General features: G+C 40.8%; 1 protein-coding gene across 1 annotated transcript; it reads right to left on the reverse strand.

The window, feature by feature from the left end:
• Positions 1 to 57: 57 nt before the first annotated feature.
• On the reverse strand, positions 58 to 23,910 carry LOC132325483 (sodium-dependent neutral amino acid transporter B(0)AT3-like). Its single transcript, XM_059842885.1, has 12 exons — positions 23,754 to 23,910; positions 14,772 to 14,912; positions 13,054 to 13,191; positions 11,876 to 12,057; positions 11,355 to 11,465; positions 6,493 to 6,605; positions 6,085 to 6,213; positions 5,316 to 5,472; positions 3,826 to 4,030; positions 2,074 to 2,233; positions 1,537 to 1,699; positions 58 to 487 (listed from the first exon to the last, which is right to left on the reverse strand). The coding sequence occupies exons 1-12, from the start codon at positions 23,908 to 23,910 to the stop codon at positions 275 to 277; spliced, it is 1,869 nt and encodes a 622-aa protein (XP_059698868.1). The 3' UTR covers positions 58 to 274.
• Positions 23,911 to 24,076: the final 166 nt, after the last annotated feature.

Below are 24,076 nucleotides of genomic sequence, written 5' to 3' on the forward strand. Positions count from 1 at the left end.
GCTGATCCTTGGGAACAGACCCATGTTTTAAAAGGGAAGAAAGACAGAAGCCAGCAACAATAATTAACAGGCTTTCCAAGTTCGGATTCTGGCTGGAGGGATACATGAAGCTCTGAAATTGGTTGAAATTAACAGAAACACAACAGCATTGTTTACAGATTGCTGTAAGCATATGAACTGTGTATACCAGGTTGATTGGATGATACTAAATGACAGCTAATAATGTGTAACAAAGGCAGTCTTATTTTTGCTTGCAGACAGGTACTATGCATGTTTATTCTTTTGGATGAGAAAAGTTGCTGTTAGCCCCCTGACAGGAGGAGACTTCTGGTAGTACAAAGCTTGGCTCCTTGCTCCTGCGCCTTTGTTTGACCAGGTGGAAGAGAGCTACCAGAGGTACGCACATGCCAGGCAGGGCAGCCAGCAGCACACAAATGGCCTGTACCCAAGGTGGATAAACTTTCTCCTCTTTCATGGGGAAGCCTTCCTGTGGAGATAAAAAAGCAAACAAAAGAAATAATTCATAGCTACACTTAGATTTTGCTATGATTTCTATTTTTATTTTCCTACACTGTTTTAATAAGGATAGCAAGTTTTACTCTGTCTACAGTAGCAGTCAGTGGCTGTGTCCTCTGCAAACCCTTCTTGTGGGTCTAGAGACACTGTAAATGTTTTACACTTTCAAAGATGTATAGCTGGAATTTTGACACATTCCTAAGGATATGGGGATTGCCCAACTGTTATCAAATCTTCACCCTCTCGTGGTTAAACTACGTTCATTCTTGTTGTACTCAAAGCTTAACTGGTTTCAGCAATTACTGAGTATGTTCTTTGTCAAATAGGGGAGTTGGATATCAGAGATTTTGAGGGAAAGATGACAGAGCAATTTCTACAAGTCTGTGGCTATGAGTCACTGCTGCTGTGTAATCCTCATATAGTTTAGGGACAGAATCAATCTTCAAACCCCCACACAGGGGTGTATTTGAGAGGGGTCAAAGAAACTGCAGTTGATGTGAGACAGTGACATCCAGGTGAAATGTTCTCAGCATGGACATGTCTTTGTTGCTGAATTAACCAACACTGTACTCAGACCACTGCCTCCCCGTCTGCCTGTCTAAAGTACACATTCATATATCCACCAGGGCCCCAGTGATATTGGTAGCTCTCACTGAGAAATGCCTTCATCCCTGACGTCTGCTGTGCAGCTCTAAAGCTCTGCTCAGGCATTTGTTCTACCTCTGAACTCTCTGTGGGTATGGAATGTCTGTGACATGTTTCACTTCAACACTTCTCAGCATTACACACATCCATAAGAGATATGGAGCACAGGGTGAGCAGGACACCTCAAAAGGAGACACGTTTTGGTATGTGTAACCTCTTTGCACACTGGAGCCTTCTCATTCTGAGCACTCTATCACTTCAAGCTATTTTCAATGGGTAAGCTGTAGATAAAAAATATGTTAAAGGATCTGGTAAGGGAGGAAAATAGATAATTCTTCCTTTTATTAGAAGTTCTAGAAATATTTGAGCACGTACATATTTAGGGTTCCAGGCTGTGTAGCTTGGCGGCTTCTGCATCTGAAGTATAACAAAGGCCATGAAGACAATTAGCAGGAGCAGAGGGCTAATAAACCTCCATGTGATCTGCCAGAAGAGATTGAGTTTTCGACCGGTCATCCATTCCACATCTTCACTGAACCTTGTAAAAGAGGGCATGTTTATGATGATGTCAGAGCTAGAGTGGTAACAGTTTCCCTGTTTTATAGCTTCCTGTAAGTTGGAAACACAGAGCACAGCACTGTAAATCTTTTCTATTCCACACCATTCTTTAGTAACACACTGCTTGCTTGAATAAATAATAATATCATTCAAGTAGGTCTTTATTGAGCCATACCTGAGATGAATGACCAATTTACATTGTCAGTTTAATTACCTGAGCACCTAGTGTAAGGTTTCTTAACTTAAATAAATTATTATAATACTGCAGCAGTTCTGTAAACTACAGAAGTTACTACAACCTACAAGCTACATTTATGTCTTAGAAGAAAAAAAATCCATCTCTTTCCAACATACCTTTTAATTTTATAGACGTACACAACTCCAATCACTTCAAAGAAAGCGATGATTAGAAGAGGCACTGAAGCTGCATATCTGTCAAAAATGTCAATCCAGTAACTCCCTGAACCCAGTGTAAAACACAGAGCAATGAGGAAGCTGATCAGACATATTATACCTGAAGAAAAAAAGATATCTTTGTTACTGGCGTACTGAACTTGGTAGGTTTATTTTTGTTCTAAATTGCTTTGTTCTTGTTCTAATCATTTTTATTCTCTCCCTTTCTGTGGAATTACAACAAGCTGCTTTCTCCTTAGAGGAGCTAATACCACTTCCCAAACTCAGTTTTCCCCTGTGTGTTGGCCAAGAGCACTACTGTTGCAGGATGAATTCATTCATGTGACTCAGAGCATCCTTCAGTTGTTCATACTTCTTCCATCAGACAGCCTGGGATGTGCTGTGACCCAGTGCTAATTTTTGACTGCTGTAGTAAGTTTTAAGTGCCTCATTTCCATGCAGCCATAGGCTTAAACTGCAGGCAGGTGGTACCTTGGAAGTGTAAGGACTCCCTGGATTTCTGTCCCCATTTCATCAAAGAGCCCAGAGCTACAAATGTGTGTGTCCCTTATATTCCAGCGTGTATCTTTTGGGTTTCAGCACACTTCTGTACAGCCAGTTCCCCTTTAGCCAAGATTTAGATTGGGGTAATTGAGAGAAAAAGTGGGAAGGAAAGGAGGGAATAAAGGTGTTGCTGGACACAGACATGGGCTACAAATCAGTTTGTGTGTCTTTCTACTGTGTTGCTAATTGCTTCTAACTCTGAGATGGCCTCTCTTTCAATTCTGTAAAATGTTGGCTCCAGACTTTTTTTTTATTATTTTTTAAAGTTCACAGTTGGACAGTCAATTTAAAAATAATACTGTTAACTCATCAAGTTGGGAATAAATTTGTTTCTACATGAAAAATTGTAAAATTAAGAATGCAATTTAGATGCCACAGGAAGACTCTACAAAAGGCATGGCAGCAGTATTTCCCATAAGAATTTAAAAAGAGCACGTTGCAGAAATATTAATCCCTTAGTTGCAACTACCATAGATTTTTCTGGACCAATTTCATGGTAGGATCTCTCAGACTCTCACTGAGTCTGGTTCTGAAGGAGCAGGTTTTGTTCAATAACCATGGCTGGTTGAAAAGATTCCCATTTTGGTGCCAGAACAGGATCACACACCTTCATTCCTAATTTTTCAAGTGGTAATTTTCTACTCTGACATGTTCACAGTAAATGTGAATCTGTAGCAGCATAAATCTGGGTGAAATAGGTGCAAATGACCTCTCTTACAGTGGTAAGTTCAAGTGCAGGTGGTTATGGCAGACCAGCTGATGTCACTGGTTGCCTTAAAGTGATTTGTATCAGTGCCAAAGGCTTAAGGGAAGGCAAGGCTCTTCCTGATGACTGCAACAGCTCAGAGTGGACTAGACTCCAGGGATAGCAATTTAACAAGCTTTCTCAGACTGGAACAGCTTAACTTGCAAACTAAAAAAAAACTGGCCAAGGCAATATAATATTGTTACCTGACAGCTTCTGCCATAACTGCTACCTCATCTCTCTGCTTATCTTCTGCAAACACAATCCACTGCCCTTACTTACACTGTGACATTCAGCTAAATTAATACTAAAAATTATTTATTCCTCTGTGATATTAATTAAGCAGCTAATAGTTTGTGCACCTATAAGGAAGTCACCTTCTTTGAACAAAGCAAATACCTTACCAGATAATAGCTCTTTAGGTGCTGATTTAGGTATAATTTGAAGCTCTAGAAGAGGAGTGAAGACACCCTCAATGTTTCCAAACATCGAAGAAAGGCCCAAGCTGAACAACATGATGAAAAACAGGATGGCCCAGGCTTGGGAGCCTGGCATGAGGATGATAGCTTGAGTGAAAACGATGAAAGCCAAGCCAGTTCCTGAGACACTCTGCATTATTCACAAAAAGATAAAAATACACATTACAATGTCATTTCTCATGCATAAAGTAATTATAACACAATGCTGTCCTTTTCCGGAGTCAAGGTTGCTGGTCACCCTGTGGCCTCTGTGGCAGCCAGCAGTTGAGAAAATGGGCAGTGGGGAGTTTAATTTTAAGTGTTCCAGAGATATCTAGACAATCATAGAGCAGAATTTTAGCCTGTACAGAAAGATGGGTTCAGAGTATAAAGAAGACTGGAGAGTTGTAATTGTGATAGAAATTGTTTTGCTAATACCATCTTAAATGTGCTTTTTAAAAATCTATGGTGTAGTAGCTTCTGGAAAAAAAGAGGTGTAAATAAGGATATGATTATCACTCTTTACACCTAGAGAATTCATGAATCATTGGTCACAAAACCCCCTATAGTGGCCAAGGTAAGAAAAGACTAATAGGGAAAAAGCCAATTTCAACCAAATTTCTTTTGATTTAGTCTCTCTAGGACAAGGATATGCAAATCTAAGCATTGAAAAATGCTAATGTTGCTATAGTTTTGAAATAAAATATTTCAAACTGTAAATCAGAAATGGGTGCCATCAGAAGAAGTGAGACAAAAGAAACTGACTTGTACCAGGGCTGGAATGTTGTCCTTGGACTTCTCCATCTTGTGAGTAAAATAGCCTACTGTACCATTATTGTATCATAGGCCTGTTGTGCAGTAGCACACACTGACTGGGCCAGACAGGATCCCTGGAGCAAGTGCAATGAGGTAGGACAAGGAAACAGAGAAGAAACGTCTGTGTTTAGTGGTAGGGGAAATGTTACAGGAAGGTGGGAAAATAAGGAGAGGCTCATGATGTACTTTGATGGTGAACAGTGTACATTGTAATGGATTTTTTAAGACTTCCCTAAATACAGATATAGAAAATTCCCATTCAGCATCCTTTTCTCATAATCCTTCATCTAGATGTGTTCCCCCATTATGCTTATTTCTGTAAACCAAGCTAGGATGGAATCTAGTGTCCATGGTAGACTTCTGGTGGGAGCACACTGGAAGATCAGTTTTGTGGTAATGATGTGTAGTTTTGTCTGCCTTAACAGACAGTTATACATTCAGACTGTCCTACAGCAGTATTGTTATTTCAAATGTTGAAAGATTGATTTTTTTGCATGTTTATGTGTAAACATGTATCATTGCAGGTAGAACAGAGTACATGTACTTATAAGAAAAAGGAAGATACCAATCCTTCTACATAACTTTGTTTAAGGATTACCTGTTGTAAGCAGTTATGGTACCTGATCAAGAAATTCTTGAAGATCACAGCTTTTCAGTTTGAGTCCAGCAATTTTTTCTGGATATGATGAATTCAAAAAGCTAATCCAGGATGTATAGTTCTGTCGCATGATGCTTTCTTCTGGAAGATCAAATTCGTTGATGATATTGATAATGTTCCTGCCAGAGAAGCCAACATATTTAAAGTTTAGTTTTAAAGTTTGCAAGTGATGTGGCTGGCAATGCTATGCTGTGTATTCCGATGTTACTCCAAAGTTGTGTTTACTTTCTGTGCTGCTACTTACAATATAAAGCAAAATATTGACAGCTTTTATATAAAATAGTAGAAAGTACTCAGACTGTTTAATGTTGTCTCAAACAGAAACTCTGAGTACTTTATGCAGATTCAGTCTCTAAAACATTTTTTGTTTTATCAGGTCTCCAGACTATTTCTACTACTTGTGATTAATAAGTTAGTGAAATAAATTTCTAGTGAAATAGAGAAAGGAGAAGATTTTTGCTGCTTCTAATGCTAGCCTGAGTGTAAGGTGCAGACCTTGATGCACTACTTGAAATGGCTTGTTCTGCAATTTGTCTTTATTCTTACAAATTATCATCCTCAACTCAGTCCCATAGTACTTTCTGTTTTTACATTAAACTTCTCCATACAGATGCTCTTCTTTTCTAATGAAAATAATTTCTCTAAATACTTGTCTTTCAAATAACACATTATCACATTATCAATTTAGGCACTGAAACCACAGTATAACTTTGGGAACGCAGCTTTCTTACCTGTCCAAGCAGTCCCAGTAGGCTGTGGTTGCTTTAAACCCCAAAACAGAAAAGACTGGGATGGAAGCATAGAGGGATGTCATGCTGTTCACAAGTGCTACTGTCACAGCATCCTTTTCACAGTCATTTCTAGAGATAGCATTCAAACAAGTGAAGTGATTAAAAAAAGCAGGTTTTCTTATCTGTGATGCAGTTATTTGTGCAAACTTTTTTTTTTTTTCATTTCTTCTCTCCCTTCCTCTCTCCCCTTCCCCCTTCTGTTAGAAAATCTAGTGGGCCTTTCAGAAAGACAGATCCTCTTCTAAAGATCCTTTAGAAGAATTAAGGAAAACATTTTGAAAATTTAAAGAAAGTGCACAAAATACAGCAAGATTTCAGCCAGCTAATAAAGGTTGTAGTTCTACTCACTTTGTTGGATTGTAGCTTGCGAATGCAATAAGCCCTCCAAAAGCCAAAGAGAGAGAGAAGAAAATCTGTGTGGCTGCATCAAGCCATACACGGGGATTTTTCAAAGTGTTCAGCTGAAATAATTGGAAGAAATGCATGCATTAGGCTTAAATTAAAATTTATTTTTCTCTTGCAGTTCTTGTAGCCCACCTGTTACTTCACTTCTGAAATTTTGAGCTGAGGTGCCATCTAAATACTATGAAAATGGGAATAGGTACTAAACAGGTCAGTGAAAGAGGTGTTTTTAGGAGTATAATGGAGGCTATTTAAATGTGTGCAACAATTATAGTATCTTCTTTATTGTACACTTCATCTGTCTGATGATAAAAATGTGGTTCTAAGTGATAGACACTAGGAACAGAATAGGGGAAATACATTTTTCCTCAATTACTTTCTTTTTTTTTTAAATTCACATACTTAACCTGCAGTTAAAGAATATTGTCTTCCTAAAACTATATAAACAGATACTAAACCTTCACTGTTTTAAGACAGAAAATGATTCCACAGGTGTCCATATTTACCTGAAAAATAATTTCATAGCAGTGACTAAAAGCACAAGCAGGCAAGAAGGAAACAGAGAAAACGGTTATTAAGAGCAGCATCTGCTATTCAAAGTGCTGTAAAAGCAGCAATAAAGATAGAAGGTCAGCATAGGTAATACAAGAAAAAAGGAGAAACTGACAATGAAATTTGAATTTTGTTGTAAGGGCTGTGTGATACAGGAAGGTAAGTTAAAAAGCAGTGATTGGTGGATTACAGAGAACATTGAGCAGTTTTAAGTAACTGCACTAAGGAATCCTGACATTGAAATCTATGTAAAAGAAAGAGATAAGATATCAGATAAGATATGAGATAAGAGATAAGATATGAGTAATGAATGGAATGTAAGTGTGATCAATGAATATTACTTTCCTGCAGAAACTACAAATTGGTGTTTTATACCCTACCATGTGAATGCTCTCTGATCCATTATCAAGGACAGGGAATAGAAGAATGTTTGCTGGGAATGTTTTAAAAGCCAGATAGTTCAAAAGTAATGCTGTAGACTATTTCACTTTGTTTTGCAACAGTCTGAGTCAAATCTGCAACCCAGTCATGCAGTTGTGTTTTGTGTCTGTGTGCCTGTGCTAGTGATCCAAGTCCATGACTGGGAACATATGTAGGAGTGAGAGGTAAGTGTGCCAAAAGACCCTTCACAGCATTTTGGGTTTCTCTGAAGCTGGCCTGTGCTTGAAGAGCAGTAACAATGGGTCCACCTCAGTGTGAATGGATTCAGGCAATGCTATTACTGCAGGTGCTCTCTCCACAGGGAGGTCAGTGCTTTGGTCACAGCAGAACCGTGTCACCTCTTGTACAACACAACACAGCAAGCAGATTGATGGAACCATTGCTGGCTGAAGTGATTCAGCAAAGGCAAACCCTTCTAGAGGTTTATTTTAAAAGATCACAGTCAAGCCCTCTAAGGCCAGAGTGCTCACTGGCAGGACCTTGTACAGGTGCTGTTGCAGTGCAGAAACTTGGCACTCACATGGCTCTGTGGCCTTCACGCTTTGATTAAGTGCTGCCAAGTCAGTTGATGCTGACAGGTGCGACTCTTAAAAGTCTGGCTTTCTCACTGGGATCTTTGGCAAATGAGTCTGGAGATAGTTTAGACTGGTACTAGGCACAGTGCATTTATTGACTCCAAAAGATACTAATCAACCCCCAAACTCGAAAAGATAATGGGCAGGCAGGCATGCCATGACAATGTCATTATCTGGTCTTCAGCAAATTGTTTTAAGTGTTATTTTATATTTATATGGCATACAGGTTTTATAAGCATATGTTCAGAAGAAAAAATGTGCTGATTCCAGAAACATGTTGATGAAGATAGACAATCAGTGTTAATGAATGAACAGGGGAGTAAGGAAGAAAGGAAATATAACTGCTCCCTCAAGACTGGTAAGATGTTTGGATTCTTGAATATATGAAGGCCAGACAAACAGAATTAAAAATTACTGGGGTCCTTGTGATGTGTAATTTTGCTGTAAAAACAGCTAATGGTTTTGTGACTAGAGGATGGGGGCCTGTGCTGCTTTTTTTGGTTTTTTTTGTTAAATAGCTGTTGAGTTCTGGGCACAGGCAACAGTTGCCCAACCAAGTTCTTGGAATTCTTGGAAATATTCATTGCCAGAGAACCTCCAAATATTTACAATCTCTGGAGTTCTTTCAAATGTGAAAGAGACTGGAGAAGGAGATGTTTGTATTCCTCAGGTTACACAGGTGAACCCAGAAGCTGAACCATGCAGACTGTTGCTGATGCATGATGGAATCTTGTTTCTTTGTTTCTGCTGCCTCTGGTTATCTATTTTCCAAAAACCTTTTCAAAAGTCTATTCCAGCTCCTGTGTGGCTTCATCGTTGTACAACTTCTGCTTTCCCCTCAGATGTCACTTCAGGATACTTTTTTGTTTTCTTGGCAGCTTCATTTTCCAAGTAACCAAGAATTTTGAGAAGGTGAGTGAATCATCAGACTTCTCTATGTCTGAAAGTCAATGAAAAGAAGTATTCATTATTTATTTTGAAATTTAAGGTGGAAAGTGTGTCAAATGACAAAAGCTGATTATGTATTTTTGCATGAAAATAAAAACACAGCCTCTTAGAATCCACATGCATGCTTTTATTTGTGGTACGTAGTAACAAGCTAAAATACAAACTTGGAAAGTGAATAAACTTTAAAAAATTGTGGTTTAATAAAACAAATTCAGTTAGGTGGTTATGATGTTGAAACTGTGTAAGATTGGACTTTTTGTGCTAGGTGTTACTTTCACAGACTTTCACAAACAACAATGAGGTGTCACAGTTATGAGATAATGGATGTAGCAGCTGTTACGGAGAAACTACAATTTCTGCTGCACTGCAGAGTTGTAAAGAAGGTGGAAAATATTGCCTCCAGTCAGGGAAGAATGTCAAGAAGGTTGCTTTTATGTATTTTAAAAGCAAGCTGAAATAGACAGTAGGTGATTTAATTCTTACTTTATTTTGCTAAAACTTTTTCTGCAAAAAGACAGGAAAAGAAGCACACATTTGAGAAATATGCTTTACAGTTTTGTAAACTGATGGGGTCTGGGTAGGCCAAGTAAATCTCTGCCTAACAGCCCTCCTGTACATCTCACTTTGGGACATCCCCTGTGAAGAAGTGTAAAAGAAAAACCAGTGTTTGCTCATGGGAGGGTGGGAATAGCCTAACAGCAAAGGCAGTACTGGTGCTGCAGTTGTGGAGTAAGGGGACGAAGAGAGAAGGGCGATGTTGAAGCTGTGTGCTTACTGTGCTTTTGAAGTCCTTGAAGTGCCACAACCCTGTGTAGCAATTGGTAGGTTAGTTTAACAAAGCCATCTGACTTTCTGTGCAATGGCAACACTGATAGCAGGTATCACTTACCAGACTGTTACATCAGCTTTTCCACATTTGTAGATAAGAACATCACTAAAACCATCTTCAGATGACTTTTCAAGGATGTCCCCGGGATCTCCTTCCTCAAACCAGCTAACCATCAGCTGCAGGCTCTCTGCAGGTGGATTTTCATTCTCACTTCTGTTGCCAGTGTGCAAATCCATCCGGCTCTTTTATGAAGATCTGCTCCTCTTCAGCACTGCAATACCTCCAGGCTTTGTGAGTACACACAAATCTAGTTTCCTGCATTCAGTTCAGGATCATTGCAAACTAAATTCCAAAAATGCCTGAGCTGTTCCAGAGAAACCTGACAGCCTAGCTGAGACCAACTGATGACAGGCTGAGGCGTGTTTTGTTTGTGTTGTCAAAGCTGCTTTCTTCCCTAAGACATAGTCCTGTCTGGCCCTGCAAAAATGCAAGTGAATATCCTGATCTGTAAAAACCAAGCTTGTCCTTGAGTTCTGAGAGCATTTAGGTGGGTGTCTGTGCCACTGGGCTTGTAGAAAGAGGGTTAAAACAGTGTCTCATCTGAGCTTTCTCTTGCTATTGTTCCTTTCCAGCCTGGCATGTAAAGTATCTCTGAGCTTCTTGGCTTATGTTTTCTTTAATATCTGTTCTTGTTGTAGGAAAGGAAAGGAAAAATCCAGTGCTCCTGTGTTTGAAGCACATGTGACTGCTGCTTTTCCTCCTCTACACCCACCACTTCATGGGGCTTTTCAGCCTTGAAGGCTGAGTTGTGAGGAGCCTTTAGTGGATAGCAACCACTTAGTGGGACAGTTTGACTTTGCATTTGGGAATGCTGCCAAGGACAGTGTAGGAAAGGTGCTTCTGAAATTGCCAGCATGTGGAAGGATCTGGAACTCCTGTCCTTATGAGAAGTTAAGAAAAATGGGAGAGAGGCTGTTCTCCAGCAGTTCTGTCTTTTAGGAAGAGATATGGGGGAGGGGAGAAATGGGCTATGAAGAAACAGGGGTAGGGGAAAATTACTTTGAACCTTCAAAAAAAAAAAATCACTTTACAGTGTAAATCCTCAGTTGTTCTCTGTGTGAATTCTTAAAAGATTAAAGCTGTGTAAATTCTGTAGCAGTGGCAGGGAAATCCCATCTTTCTCATGTACTTGTGAAGTACATCAGTTTCACTTACACGTTAAAGACTAAGGCACCCGTAACATTCTTAAACTTAATTTTCTAGTATTCTCTTACAGGCTTACTATTGAACTGTTAATTCTTTGCTGCTTATTTTCTTGTGAAAATATATTAAAATAATTAAGTCACTTCATCTCAGAAAAAAAGAGCTTAGCTGAGCTCTTAGATAGACATCTAAACCAGGAGTTGTTAGAAAATGGTATGAAATCTGAGGAGAAGTAAAAGGAAAATTAATCTTATACTTACATTAGGGGTGAAGAGGTAAATCAGACCTTCAGTGGCACCTGGTAGAGTGAGTCCTTGAATAAGGAATATAGTCAGGATCAGATATGGAAATATTGCTGTGACATAAATTGCCTAAAATAAGGAGGTCAGAAGACAGAGAGTTACTGGCAGTAAATTCAGTCAATCCTATTTAAATTAATGCAACATACAATAATAATAATATTAGATCAGACAGCTACAGATGAATATGGCCATCTTTCAAATAAACAGGGTGTACTTTTGCAGAATATATTTGCAATAAAATGGCTCTTAAAACTGTGTGAGGGAAGGCTGGTAAGGCAGAAGTGTTTGCAATGGAAAAAGAGAGAAGCATCATTTTAAGCCACTTGTACTGCTGTTCTCAATTTGTTGGACAGGGAGCATACTGAATGGTGCCAGGGTGGTAAATGAGGTAAAATGGGGTTTCCCTTGTGGTAAAAACTCAGTGTCTGGAGGGCAGGATTTCAAACTGCAGGATAATCAGTTCTCTACCCTTTCCATACCTTCCCTGTGGTTTCAATTCCACGGATGGTGCAGAGATAGACAATTGCCCAGCAAGCTGCTAAGCACAAAATGAGCCACCACTGGAATGTGCCACTCTCAGCAATATCAGGTGTTATGTTCAAAGTTTTCCTGTACCAAAAATAGTTTACTGCAGTGCTTTCATAACATTCTTCATTAAACCCTGAAAAGAAAAGTGGCAAGTGTTAGAATAAATTGTGGGCTGCAAAATCTAATACAGAGATGGACTTTTGCACTTTCTGTAATGTGCAGCAAGACAAACTCTCACAGCAGGCTGAGACTATGAGACTTATGAGAGACCTTCACCAGAACACCACCAGGGGATAACTTCCTGTTGAAAAGCAGTGTTGTACTCAGTGCAAGGTAAAATCGAAACTAATGGTAGTGAAAACTACAACATTTTTTAGCTGTATAGCTACAAGTTGGTGGAGCCATAACAAACTTCAGGCACCTGAGAATATATCTCAGTCCAGGCTCCCCTGCCTATGTCATGGCCCTGTGGTGGGGAAAGACCCAGGCATTGGTTTGAGTTTCCAGGACTCTTTGGTTTGAGTTTTCCAGGACTTCTGTGAACAGGAACTTCAGGCATCTGCATGCAGGAGAGTGGGTATTCCCCAGCCAGGCTCTGTGCCTAAAGAAAAGGGAACTGGGAATGTGTTGTATACCACAACCTGTGATGTCTGTTTGTGTTCCTACTCTAGAGCAGTCCTAAGGCCTCCAAAAGGAAGTTTAATTCCACTATGTTTTGTCTTTTTTCTTAGCCTTTTACTCAGGTGGTATTTCTTGCCGTGCCCTGGAACTTGTTTTCTCTCATGCTCTGAGAAATGACAGAAGCTGAAAAATAGTTTTAAAAACCGGAGAGCATGCTTCTTTATTCTGCTTTTGTCCTTTAGTCTTAGTAAAGGTTTTGTAATGGATAACAGAACTTGTTCTTTATTTTGTTTCCCGTTTTAAAGTCAAGCAAAAGGACTTATGGGCTTTCTGGCTGTTGTTGTTCCTGTGAGGATGATGAATTTGAACAAGCCAGCAAGACTCTTGTACTTTTTTAACAGAAAATCAAACCAGGACTTGTGCACAATTCATGGCAAAATAAAGTGTGTTTTCTTGATTTGCCCAGAGTCTGATGTTTTGCTAGAAGTGCTCATGGAGGTACACTCACCTGTTCTGTTTTCATTTAGAGGACAAACACTCCAAGGAAGAGGTTCTTGGAAGGAGTTTATGAAATACCACATCACCCAAGTTAAAACAGTGTTGTAGTATAAGCTCACCAGAACCGACACCATCCATGAACCAACTCCTACAGAAAGCACAAAATCTCACTTCAGAAAAGTTTTGGGAAAAGTTATCAGTCAGTCACTGCACTAGCTGTTAGAAGTTCTCATTTCCTAGTTTTTCAAGATTTTCTTCTCCATCCCCCCAAACCCATCCTGAGATTTTCCAATGAAAGATGGACATTTGTGTCCTCAGTAGCCAAACACTGGCACAAAATCCCCCAGACCACCAGCCCTGATCCAGGAATGCTGAGACTCTCTACTTAGAAGGTTAGGGTTGAAATCTTTGCTCTAGTATGTAGTCCATTGTTTTCTACAATACTGGACAACTGTAATAGCAGACAGCAAAAGAGACCAAGGTTTTATAGTGTGCTATAGCTGCATGAGGCCACTCTTGTCCCAGATCATGCACAGGTGCCCTAAATTGGGCAGTTTTACTCCTGTGGTGAGGAGGGAAGACTATCAACACCACAGTTTCTGTTTGCTTGCATTTTTGCAAGGGAGTATGAACATGCCTGGTTGTAGGAGATGCAGGAAGCACCACCTGCCGCTTGGTATTTCTTTCTTGTTGCCCTCCGGCCCTTAGATGACTCCTCTTACCCTCCCCTTCTCCTCCCACACAGGCCCACAGGCAGGGCCATCAGTGCCAAGCCCATTTCAGGCACCTGCTTAAAGCAGGTCATGATCCAGGAGAGCTGGCTGAAGCATGCAGGAGTTTCCCCTTGCCCTGCAGGCAAGGGTGTTATCTCAAATACCCAGTAGAGTCAATGCCTTAACCTCCTCTTGGTGGCTATTCTGGATCACTTTTTGCAGCCTAACAATGGTGGACACAGGGCACCAGATGTGTTTTTTCATATATTAAATAAATAGAGAAGACCTGGCAGTAGAGGACTGCACATCATCTGATGCACTATGCCATGTGGATTGTCCCTCATGTCCAGCTGTGTTGATAAAGTCCTTTCAGTAACCCCACCCTCTTGTGGAGGGAAGCCTTCCAATGTGCTTTGGACTCATTAGGAGGTATCAGGATCCTTGATTTCCTGGCTTTCTGTCCTTCCTGAAGTCTGCTATTCATGGACAGAGAAGACTGGGTCCTTGAGGGGCTGTGAGGGAGGAGCAAGAAGCACTGTGGGCAGGCAGCTCCTGTTGAGCACCTGGGTATGGTTGGTATGGGGCAGTGTTGAGGAGCAGAGCCCATATTCATTATGCTCTCCACAGCAAAGGTTATTAGGTTTGCATTTTAGGCTCTTCACATGATCCTAAAATGTGCCTGGAGTAACGCCTGGTAAGAACAATACACAATTACAGAATCACAGAAGGGTTTGGGTTGGAAGGGACATTAAAGATCATTTAGTGATGCCCCCCTGCCATGGACGGGGACATTTCAACTAGACCAGGTTGTTCAGAACCTCATCCAACATGGCCTTGAATGTTTCTAGGGAAACCATCCCTAAATATCTCACCACCCTCATTACAGAAGATTCCTTTTTAATCCTAACACTCATTTCTTTTTATATCCTGAAACACATCAGGCGCAGGTCTGTAGGAAGTGAGTGCTGGGTGGGAGCTGTCTGCACTTCCTTGAGCTGGGACTCAAGGGACATACCAATGCCTCCAAGGTAAGGAGAGATGGTGTTCCAGGCTCCAATGCTGCCTTTCCTCAGGCACTGCCCAAGGGCCAGCTCGAGGTGTAGCAGTGGGATTCCTTCAAAGAGAAGAGCGATGAAGTATGGTATCAGGAAAGCCCCTGAAAAGACATTTTAGTGTGATTAAGCCACATGATTTTTCTGCATCTCACTGAAATTATTGTTTTATAATTAATCTGCTTTATGAGCCTAACAAAGTCCTTGGAGGATGTGTTGAGAGAGGGATCATTGCAAGGGACACTGACAAGTAATATCTGTTTCTGGTAATTTTGGTAGTGAGGATGGAGGAGGTGGGACTGGGATGCTTAGTGCTGCAGGACACTTCCCTCAGGCATTGCTACAGCCCATTATATGTAACCTCACTGTTTTGTCCATTTCCCTTTCTTTTAAGCATCTTTTGTCCTCCTCCTCATAAAGCACAAGGGTTTGCCTGTCCCCTATTCCATCTGTTTTCCCTTCAGTGCATTGCTTCGTTTCATTTCTTAAGGCTCTCAGGCCTGTGCTCCTTCATCCTGCTCTGGAAAAGCAGGATTATGTGCTGTATACCCCCAAGAGACCAGGTTATTTTATTGCACGAAGCTCAGCTCAGACCACAGAGCCTCTAGCTAATGAAATACTGAAAGCAAGGCTGAAGCTGTTCTCTGAGACATGTGAGCCATGAAACTTCGTTTCTTCCCAGTTTGTGTCCTTCACATCTTTTCTGTTTTCCTCACAACATCTCCCTTGGGCCAGAAGCAGTGTGTCCTGTTGGTTTTCTGTGGGCAGGGACCAGTCCTACCAACAGCCTGGCTGATTCCTGCTAAACTGTGTGCAATGCCTCTCTTCCCCCATCTTCCCCCAGAAGGGACACAAATTTGGGTCTCCCTTCTTTTTCACAGATACTAATTTTCATGAGACCAGAAGTTTCATCAGTATGTTTGTACCACCTGCCCAAATGTCCAGTTAAATTGAAATGGTGGAATAGATTGAAGTTTGTTGCCATGACCAACAACCACTGTGACCACAAAGTCTCCAGGGAGACAAAGGCAGAAATCCTGCCTCAGCTACCTCCCCGTCCTCCTACAAATATGAACAGATTCTCTGTTCCTCATGGCTTTGTCAATAAACTTGTGTCTTGTTCTATAACTTCTGATTTGCCTCCAGACTTCATATCTGGCTCTGCTCAGCTCTGCTCTTCCAGCTCAGGAAACTTTCTTTATGCTCCATCTTCTGCCCTGAGAGAGAGGTGGGGGAATGCACAAGGATTTCTGGTCTCCACCTGGAATGGCGCCTGGGTTCTGCAATCACTGGCTATTTAGAAAGGCTGGGCAGATAAAATCTGCACTTGAGCTAGTGTTGTATTGCAATAACTTTGCTACCTCTTGTTATGTGCTGCAATAAATACATACATAGAAAGGCTGGGCAGATAAAATCTGCACTTGAGCTAGTGTTGTATTGCAATAACTTTGCTACCTCTTGTTATGTGCTGCAATAAATACACACAGCGCCCAGAGAAGGTGCGTTGTTGGATGGTTTAGCCTTTTATCAAGTTATGCGTGGAAACAAAAATCACAAAGCTCTTCTCAGCAAAGAACTGTTCATAAACTGCCAAACTTGGAAATAAATGTCTCACCTTAAGATCTCTATTCTTGAAGTGCTTTTAACTGGGAAGCAGATTTGAAAAACGAACCTCGCAGTTAATTCCCAGTATGTTAAATCCTCAGTTTGAGGTCCCTTCAAGAAGAACCCAGTAACCTCTTGCCATGCTCAGTCCTGTGGTCTGTTTCAAACCTGCTGCAGTATTCCTCTCCACAGCACATCTGGAGATGCCAGCCCAGCCCTTCTGACAGTCTGATGCCTTGGACTGTCTCCTGAGAAGAGAAGACTATTGAGGCAAGTGACCAGAGCACTGCAGTATGGAGTGCTTTACTTCTTCATCCATCTGCCTGGCTATCCACCAGCTCTGGGCAGCAGCTGCAATCCCTGCTGAGCCCTCGCTAGCAGAGCACTCCATAAGAGACCAGCCTATCTCCCATATCATATCTCCTGGGAAATAACTGAGTAATAATTAGTGCAAACTGTTATCTCTCTCCCCTTTTCTGTTTGCTAGCTGAACCACTGGCAGCAGGGTGTGTTTAGACATTCTGCTGATAAAAGCATGTTTACTTTGTGCTAGCTTGTGTGTATCTTCAGGCATATTTACAGCATGGCAAAACATAATGTCACACTTGGAAAAAAAATACTGATTTTCCATGAGAATTATATAAAATAATCTGCTATCTGCAAATATGAAAATATGGCAAAGGAATGGGTTAACAAGAAATATTTTATGAATCTACTCTTTCTAAAACCTAATTCAAGTAAATGGCTTGTAGTGTAAAGTAAGTTTTTAGTTATTCATTCCTTTGCATTACAAGATTTTTAGTCAAAAAGAAAAGAGAAAAAGAACAGACAGTCTGCTGAAGCACTTGAAGCTTACTCTTTTCCACAAAAAAAATCCCCCACCTATAGAAAAACATGGAGAAACATTAACAGTAAGCTACCAGATACAGAATAGTGAGTAGGAACCCTCTAGCACTGTATAGTTGAGGGCTCTGATTAATAGAGGAGGATATGCCAGAAGGCAAAAAATAAGTTCCTATTTTAAAAAATGCCACTAGAAATCTAAGTGTGGAGAAAGCAAGCAGAAAATCCAAAAAGCAGAGAACCTAGTACACGACAGGTACCACAAACCAGGGCATTCAAACATAAGCCCAGCAAAACCTCAGCAGAACCCATGTGATGTTAAGCCCAGGCACAGCAGAACTCTGTAGATTTGGCTTCCATGGGGCATGGTAAAAGGAAACTATAACAGAAAAAATCATAAAGCACAAGCAACAACTTATCTTGTATCTGTACATTCTACAAAAAAATAATAAAAATTTAGGGGTTTTTTTCCTCTCAAAAAGTGAAAAAGGAAACTATAGTGGTGAAGGATTTTTAAATGCTTTAAAAGCCTGGAGAAATGCCCATAAAAACAAAAAGTATTGCCAAAGCATGATTTAGTTGCATCCCTGGGGTGTGTCTCAGGAAAATTTTAGTTTACAAGATTCCTTCTATCAAAAAGACACTGAAGATTCATAAAGCATCGATCCTGCAAGTAGAAACGTGGTACTCAAAGAAGGTTGAGGGGAAAAAAACCCCAAAACTCTTCAAAACTTGCAAGAGTCAAAAGTTATTTTGGAAGGAATCCTGCACAAGGATATCACAAAGCCATGGAACAATCCCCATGCAGGTGAGAAAGCACAGAAGGCTACAAAAGCTTTTTCAAATCAGGCTATCAAAGACTGCAACTACTGCACTACTGGTAAGCTGGTGTCATTTACAAGAGAGTCGCAAGTGTCAAGGTGCACCAGTGTGTAACAAGATTCCTGAAGAACCATTGGTGTGGAGGCAGCTCCACAGCCACAGCAGTTGGAAAGAAAGGAGCAGGTGCACTTGAGATACACAGAGGGTTTTTAAAACCTAACCCTGTGATTGCAGTGCACGGGCAAGTCAGGTCAGGACAGCAACTGCCCCACTATATCCAGCAAAATGACACTCGAAGGGCACAACCTTTGATCTATCACTGGCAGGTGACAGTCTAGGGGGAAGTGCATGAATTCTAGGCAGCCTGGGGAGAGCTGCCAGTGCTCCATGGGACAGAGAGACACGAAGCTCCAGAGGAGCACAGTTTAAAGTTGGCTCTCAGCAGCCAGGAAAGCAGAGTGAACCAACCAAATTGGGTTTGTCACTTGGAAAGAGAGACCAACAGACTGCGCTAGTGGAAATGTAAAGCAGTTCAAAGTATCAGCTGGGCAACCTCCTAATCTATATGTACTAAGACCTGCAGAAATCTATGTGCTCAGTGAGAAGCAGAGAAAAAGACCCAGTAGGTGTGCTTGATATTGGGACACTAAGATTTCCTAAATGGTGGAGAAAAACTGATCAAAAATCAGGAAGGACTGATCCATGATTCAGTCTTGCATCTTACCAGTGCCTGTGAATCAGCTAGCAGAAGAAAAGCAAGTGACTTGAAATGATGATTCAAAGACACAACAGCATTTGAAGTACCAGAGCATGAATAATACTTTTCTTTCAGATAGAGATTTGGGAGTAGGAAAAAGAACTATAATAAAGACTGAAATGACCTGGAAAATGGCAAAATAGTAGTTTTGAAGGAGATGCATCTGTAGGGTCTGAAAAATTCAGAAAGCCCATCTCAATGGGATAAAATGCAGCAAGCATTCGGAGATCCACTTCATCATTTCTGTTGGTACATAGGAGGAATGGGGATGGGTGCACTTTTCCAAAAGACTGAGAACTTAATGGCAAGATAGCTGAGATAATTAATGCAATTTTATGCAATAGTGGGAACTGCTTGTTCAGATACAGAGAAAAAGATACTAGCTATTGAAAAGGGACTCCAGGCCTGTCCCATTCTCTCCATGGCAGTTCAGTGGCTAAGCAGTGTAGTATAGTCAACACAGCAAGGAATTATGTCAAGACATCAGAGAGGAAAAAAAGCAACTCAATCACACTCAGCCCTCTCTCTAGAAAATAGCACACATGACCTCTTTCATGTCTTCTCACATGCCTCAGTCCAGATGAAAACTATGAGCTGCTCTAAGCATTGTATTTGTGCAGCACACTTATGATGGCACTGATATTGCCTTGCAGGCCACATTACACACCTTACTGACTGAAACTTGGCAGGGTTGAATTTCCCACATAAATGATTATATCTCCTTGAGCTACAGTAAGGGAGCCAAGGCCATGTCCAGAAAACCAAAGGGACAATCAATGGCCATTTCAAATGAAGAAGGGTAACACTCCCAGATAACTCATAAAATAAGCTTGGCAATCTCCCCTGTGAAATGTGAAGGATGCAAGAAGGCAGCTTTCAAATACAAGCATGCCCCAACCTGAGATGTAAAGGGCAATCAAATATAACAAATTATGGAAGGATTGACTCCACATGTCGCAGCTTTTCACCAAGGGTTTAAGCTGTAATCCAATTTTTCTGTCAGACAGTGAATATTTCTGTTCTTCCCAGCATACTGTGTTTGTTTGCGTTGGTTTTGGGTTTTGCTTTAATTTTTTTCTTTTTCTTAACAGTACCTTTCAGTTATACAATTTGTTCCTCTTAGGTTTTGTTTTCCTTTTGAGGACACAGTGAACCAGGCATTTCACAGCACGTTGTAGTTCAAATTTGAGCAAAAGGTCAAGTAGGCCACGGGTTAAGAAAGTCTGTAAATGGTTGTCCCAGAAGAAAACAGTTCTGCCTTTGTAGCATGACTGTAGTGTGTAGCAGAGTGGGGTTTAGATGGTTGCTGCTACCTATAGTAGTGTTTATGTGTATTTATTTTCCCAGAAAGAAACTGTATTTTATATTACAGATATTTTTCAGTAATTTTATAGGCTCAGGCACTGTACACATTTTTAATACCCATGGGTTAAGCAAGCATGCATATATATGACAAATATATATATATATATACATGTATACACACACTAGCTATAATCCAAAGTAAACCACTGCAGTCAGTTCTAGTTTTAACTGAGTTGGTTTCTTAAAGTATACTCAGATGGCTCCCTGTGTACACATATAGATGTAAGACTTGTTAGTGTCTCAGTTTTAAGTGACAAACTCTGTACTGGGCTATTCAGAGAATTCTTTTCAATCCCAGTTGCCTGGGAACGTTTGTGTTTGTCTCTACCAACTGTGGCAAACAACCTTCATACCCATTAGTCATGAAAAGTAAATAGCTAACTTTACTCAGGCAATAAACCCAAACAATCAGTAACGGCAGCAGTGATAAATGTCAGCAGAACCGATATTATGTTAGATCCGAGTTACTGAGTAACACTAATGTGCAATGAATCAGGGCCAGAGGTCTGATGGGAACAGCTGACATGAGACAAATGTACAGGCACCTGTTTTCATCTCTTGTTTTTGAAAAGATGCAGAAACGAGCATATCACCTGAACCACCTGTAAAACTACTCCAGAAGCCATCCAGCCTTCAAGCATGTCTGTGCCATATCCATACCTGGTTTATCCATGCTTGTGGTTATGGCTGCATGCAGAAAGATGTGGCACTTTCAAGGCTCCCAGTTAAACTCAGTGCTGCTGGTGTCTCCCATGTGCACATCTTCACATGCACACATTCAGGATTTATGCTCCAGTACCCTGAAAATCTGTTGGGCTTTTGCACCTGAGTTGCTTGCTTTTGAAAATGCAAACCCAAACCACGTCGCTGCTTTAAATTAACTGAAGAAAAATGCAGCTACCTTACACGCAGATGCAAATGTAAGAGCTCTGTTTTATCAGTGATCATCATAACTCATTCAACTTTTCCAGCGCCAGCTTTCTATGATAAATTATTCAGAAAACTCACAGCATTCTGTTAGAGAGTCCATCCTGCTATTGAGCTCTTTGAGCTCTTCGTTGAAGGGACCAGTAATGACCAAACACTGTCTGCCTTTCCATACATTGACCTTAATTCACCACTCTCTTGTGCCACTGTTGGTGGTGATGCAAAGTGGCTGTTTGCCATTACTGAGTCTGGTGGCTATTTTAAGCTGGTTTCTCACTGGCAGCATTACTACTCAAGGAGAAAAGGAGCAACTCAGCCCTTGCCCCTGCAGCATTTCCCTGTTTTTACTCTCTTTAAACCTACTGTACCCCTGTCTTTTTTTGTCCCTAGAAGTTCCTGTGGGAAATAGCAGAGTTCTGGAGCTGGATGCACAAGCAAGCAGACTTTCTGAGCACTGCTAAGTCCATAAGACAGGTGACCTCCTTGCAGTCATGCTTCTCTTGGGGCAGTGAGGACAGGGATGCAGGGGAACCTGAAAGGCAGGATGGAGGGGAGAGATCAAACCTCAGGAGCAGATGAGCATTGCTATCTTCTGAAGTGAGGCTGGAATCTGAAACACCACTGGCCACAGCTGGCCATGGAGAAGCAACAATTGGTGCTTCATAGGAAAGTGTGAGAGCCTTTTTATGGCCAGTAGAACAATATTTCATCTTAATCCTGACTTTGCACAAATTTTGTGCAGCCTCTTGCAGCTGGTGGCTCCAGAAGCTGCTCTGTGCAATGAAATGTGTGGAAGAGCTGCATGCTCTTCTTGCTATGGCCGTGCCTGGGATTTTCAAACTTTCCACTGAGCACTTTGTGTTAATCATTTACTACATTATAAAAACTTCACATTATGTTTGCTTTATTATGTTATTTGTTAATCCTGAATGCTTTTCCCCTTGCTTTCCAAGATAGAAAGATCACCTGAGATGCTATAGAGGATTTGACCTATGGCTCCTGCTCCATAAGAGTATTTTTCTTGCAGGTCTCATGCCATATCTGCTGTGGGGATGTCTCTCTAAAGATGTTCATCATGTCTCATAAATGCCAGTATCATTACATGAATTGACAGGTTTTTTCCCCAGTAATTTCCATGGACAAACACAGAGAAACAGTGGGTACTCCTGGCTTTCTAGTCACCCAGTGATGGTACTTTCCTGCAGGAGTTTCACTGGGTGTCACATTTTTAAAATAAATAATAGAAGCCATCTAGTGTCCTGGGAGGAATCTAACCTACTGCTTCTTTTCTTATCTCTATTTGTGTAACTCTCAGCAGTTGCGTATTCAGCCTTCAAAAGTTCTTTGTCACCAAAATAATTTTCACTTTCTTGTTTATAGGCTATGATAAACATACTCTTTAATTTTCAACTTCATTACCTAAATAGACTGCATTTTAAAGTGGTTTGTGTTACAGAAGTTTTCTAACCCTTGAATAATTACTGGGACTTTTCTCTATTTTGTCTTTAAAAATTTTGTCGAATTTTTAAACTTTACTTTAAAAAGTAGACTTTCAGAAAAATGTCAGAGACTCAGAAGTTGTCTTACCATAGGCAGCAATATCTCTGCCTAATTCCTAGTGTTCTGCTTACATCTGCTGAGGTTTTTTCTCTTGATACAACCTGCTGTAGCTCATTCACTGAGCTACTTACCACGGTCTCTGTCTAAGTGGCTACTTCTCTATGAAACACCTTCCTTTACAGGCTACATCCATTCTTGGTTCCTTGGTTGATTGAAATAGATGTACTTCATCAATACAGACACCTCAGTAAAACAAACTTGGATGTGATAAAACTTTCTGTTACTTGACATTTTCTCCAGGTGTGAATTTTTGGTTTCTCCAATTAATTGAAAGCTAACAAATAATACTGGCTTGAAACAATTTGCTCACTCCTCTTTAGACAGCTTACTGTGGCAGATTTCAAAAGCTTCTGTGAATGGTGAGTTACCAAGTACTCTTTTCAGATCCATTTATATTTACCAAATTGTCTGCTTCCAGAGCAATTCTTTGTAGAACTGGTGCCCAGGCACAGGCTTAGGCAGCTGTCCATGACACCTGGCAGGCTCCTGTTGCTGCTCCATCAGCTGAGCATTTTAAACAGCCTCACAGACAGCCAAAAGCACAATTTAGTTTTGTGCAGGGACAATTCTAGATGGTGAGGTAGCTCCTAAGAGCACGGGTGGGGAATGGCTCACTCACCATCCCAAAGGGAAGTTCAGTGGCCATTTGTCTAGGGGCCAGCTCCCTCAGGCCTCATTTCTCCTTAAGGTAGCCAGCTGCAGGTTCACTTTCCTGCTTCCATTGGGACCTCAGTAGCAGTATAAAAACTTCAACATAGATTTGTTCTATCATCAGTCAGGTCAGCATCGGTCTGGTCTTGCCAACTGAACATATCATTTTATAATTAAATATCTTTCCATGGAAAGAGCTGGTAAACTGATGCAAGACATTAATGACAATCAGTGTTTTTTTTTAAAAAGGGATAGAACTGATATAAATTATGTCATTTCCATGCCCATCAGAGGTTAGTATAGTTGTATGAGAATTGCAGTTCAGTATTTTGGCAAAGTCCCGTTCCAATCTTACCGCCTCCGTGTATCTGACACAGGTATGGAAACCGCCACACGTTCCCCAGGCCAACGGCAAATCCGATACAGCTTAAAATATACTGGAACTTATTGTCCCACTTGGGTCTGCCATCTTCTTTGGGGGTTTCAGGTGTTGCTGATAAATCTTGTGACATTGTAATGAAATATCCGTGGCTCCTTAGCACCTTTCCCTAAAAATGGGAAGATGCTTCAAAACCTGTCTCTCCTACAGGTTTTATGCAGGGTGACAGAAGGATCTTGGAAGAGAGGTGGAGCTTTCTTTTTATCTGATGCAAAGGGCAGTGTCATTGCCAAGGCTGC

The sequence above is a fragment of the Haemorhous mexicanus genome, chromosome 1 (genome assembly GCF_027477595.1).
Source record: "Haemorhous mexicanus isolate bHaeMex1 chromosome 1, bHaeMex1.pri, whole genome shotgun sequence".
In the NCBI taxonomy this organism is placed as follows: Eukaryota; Metazoa; Chordata; class Aves; order Passeriformes; family Fringillidae; genus Haemorhous; species Haemorhous mexicanus.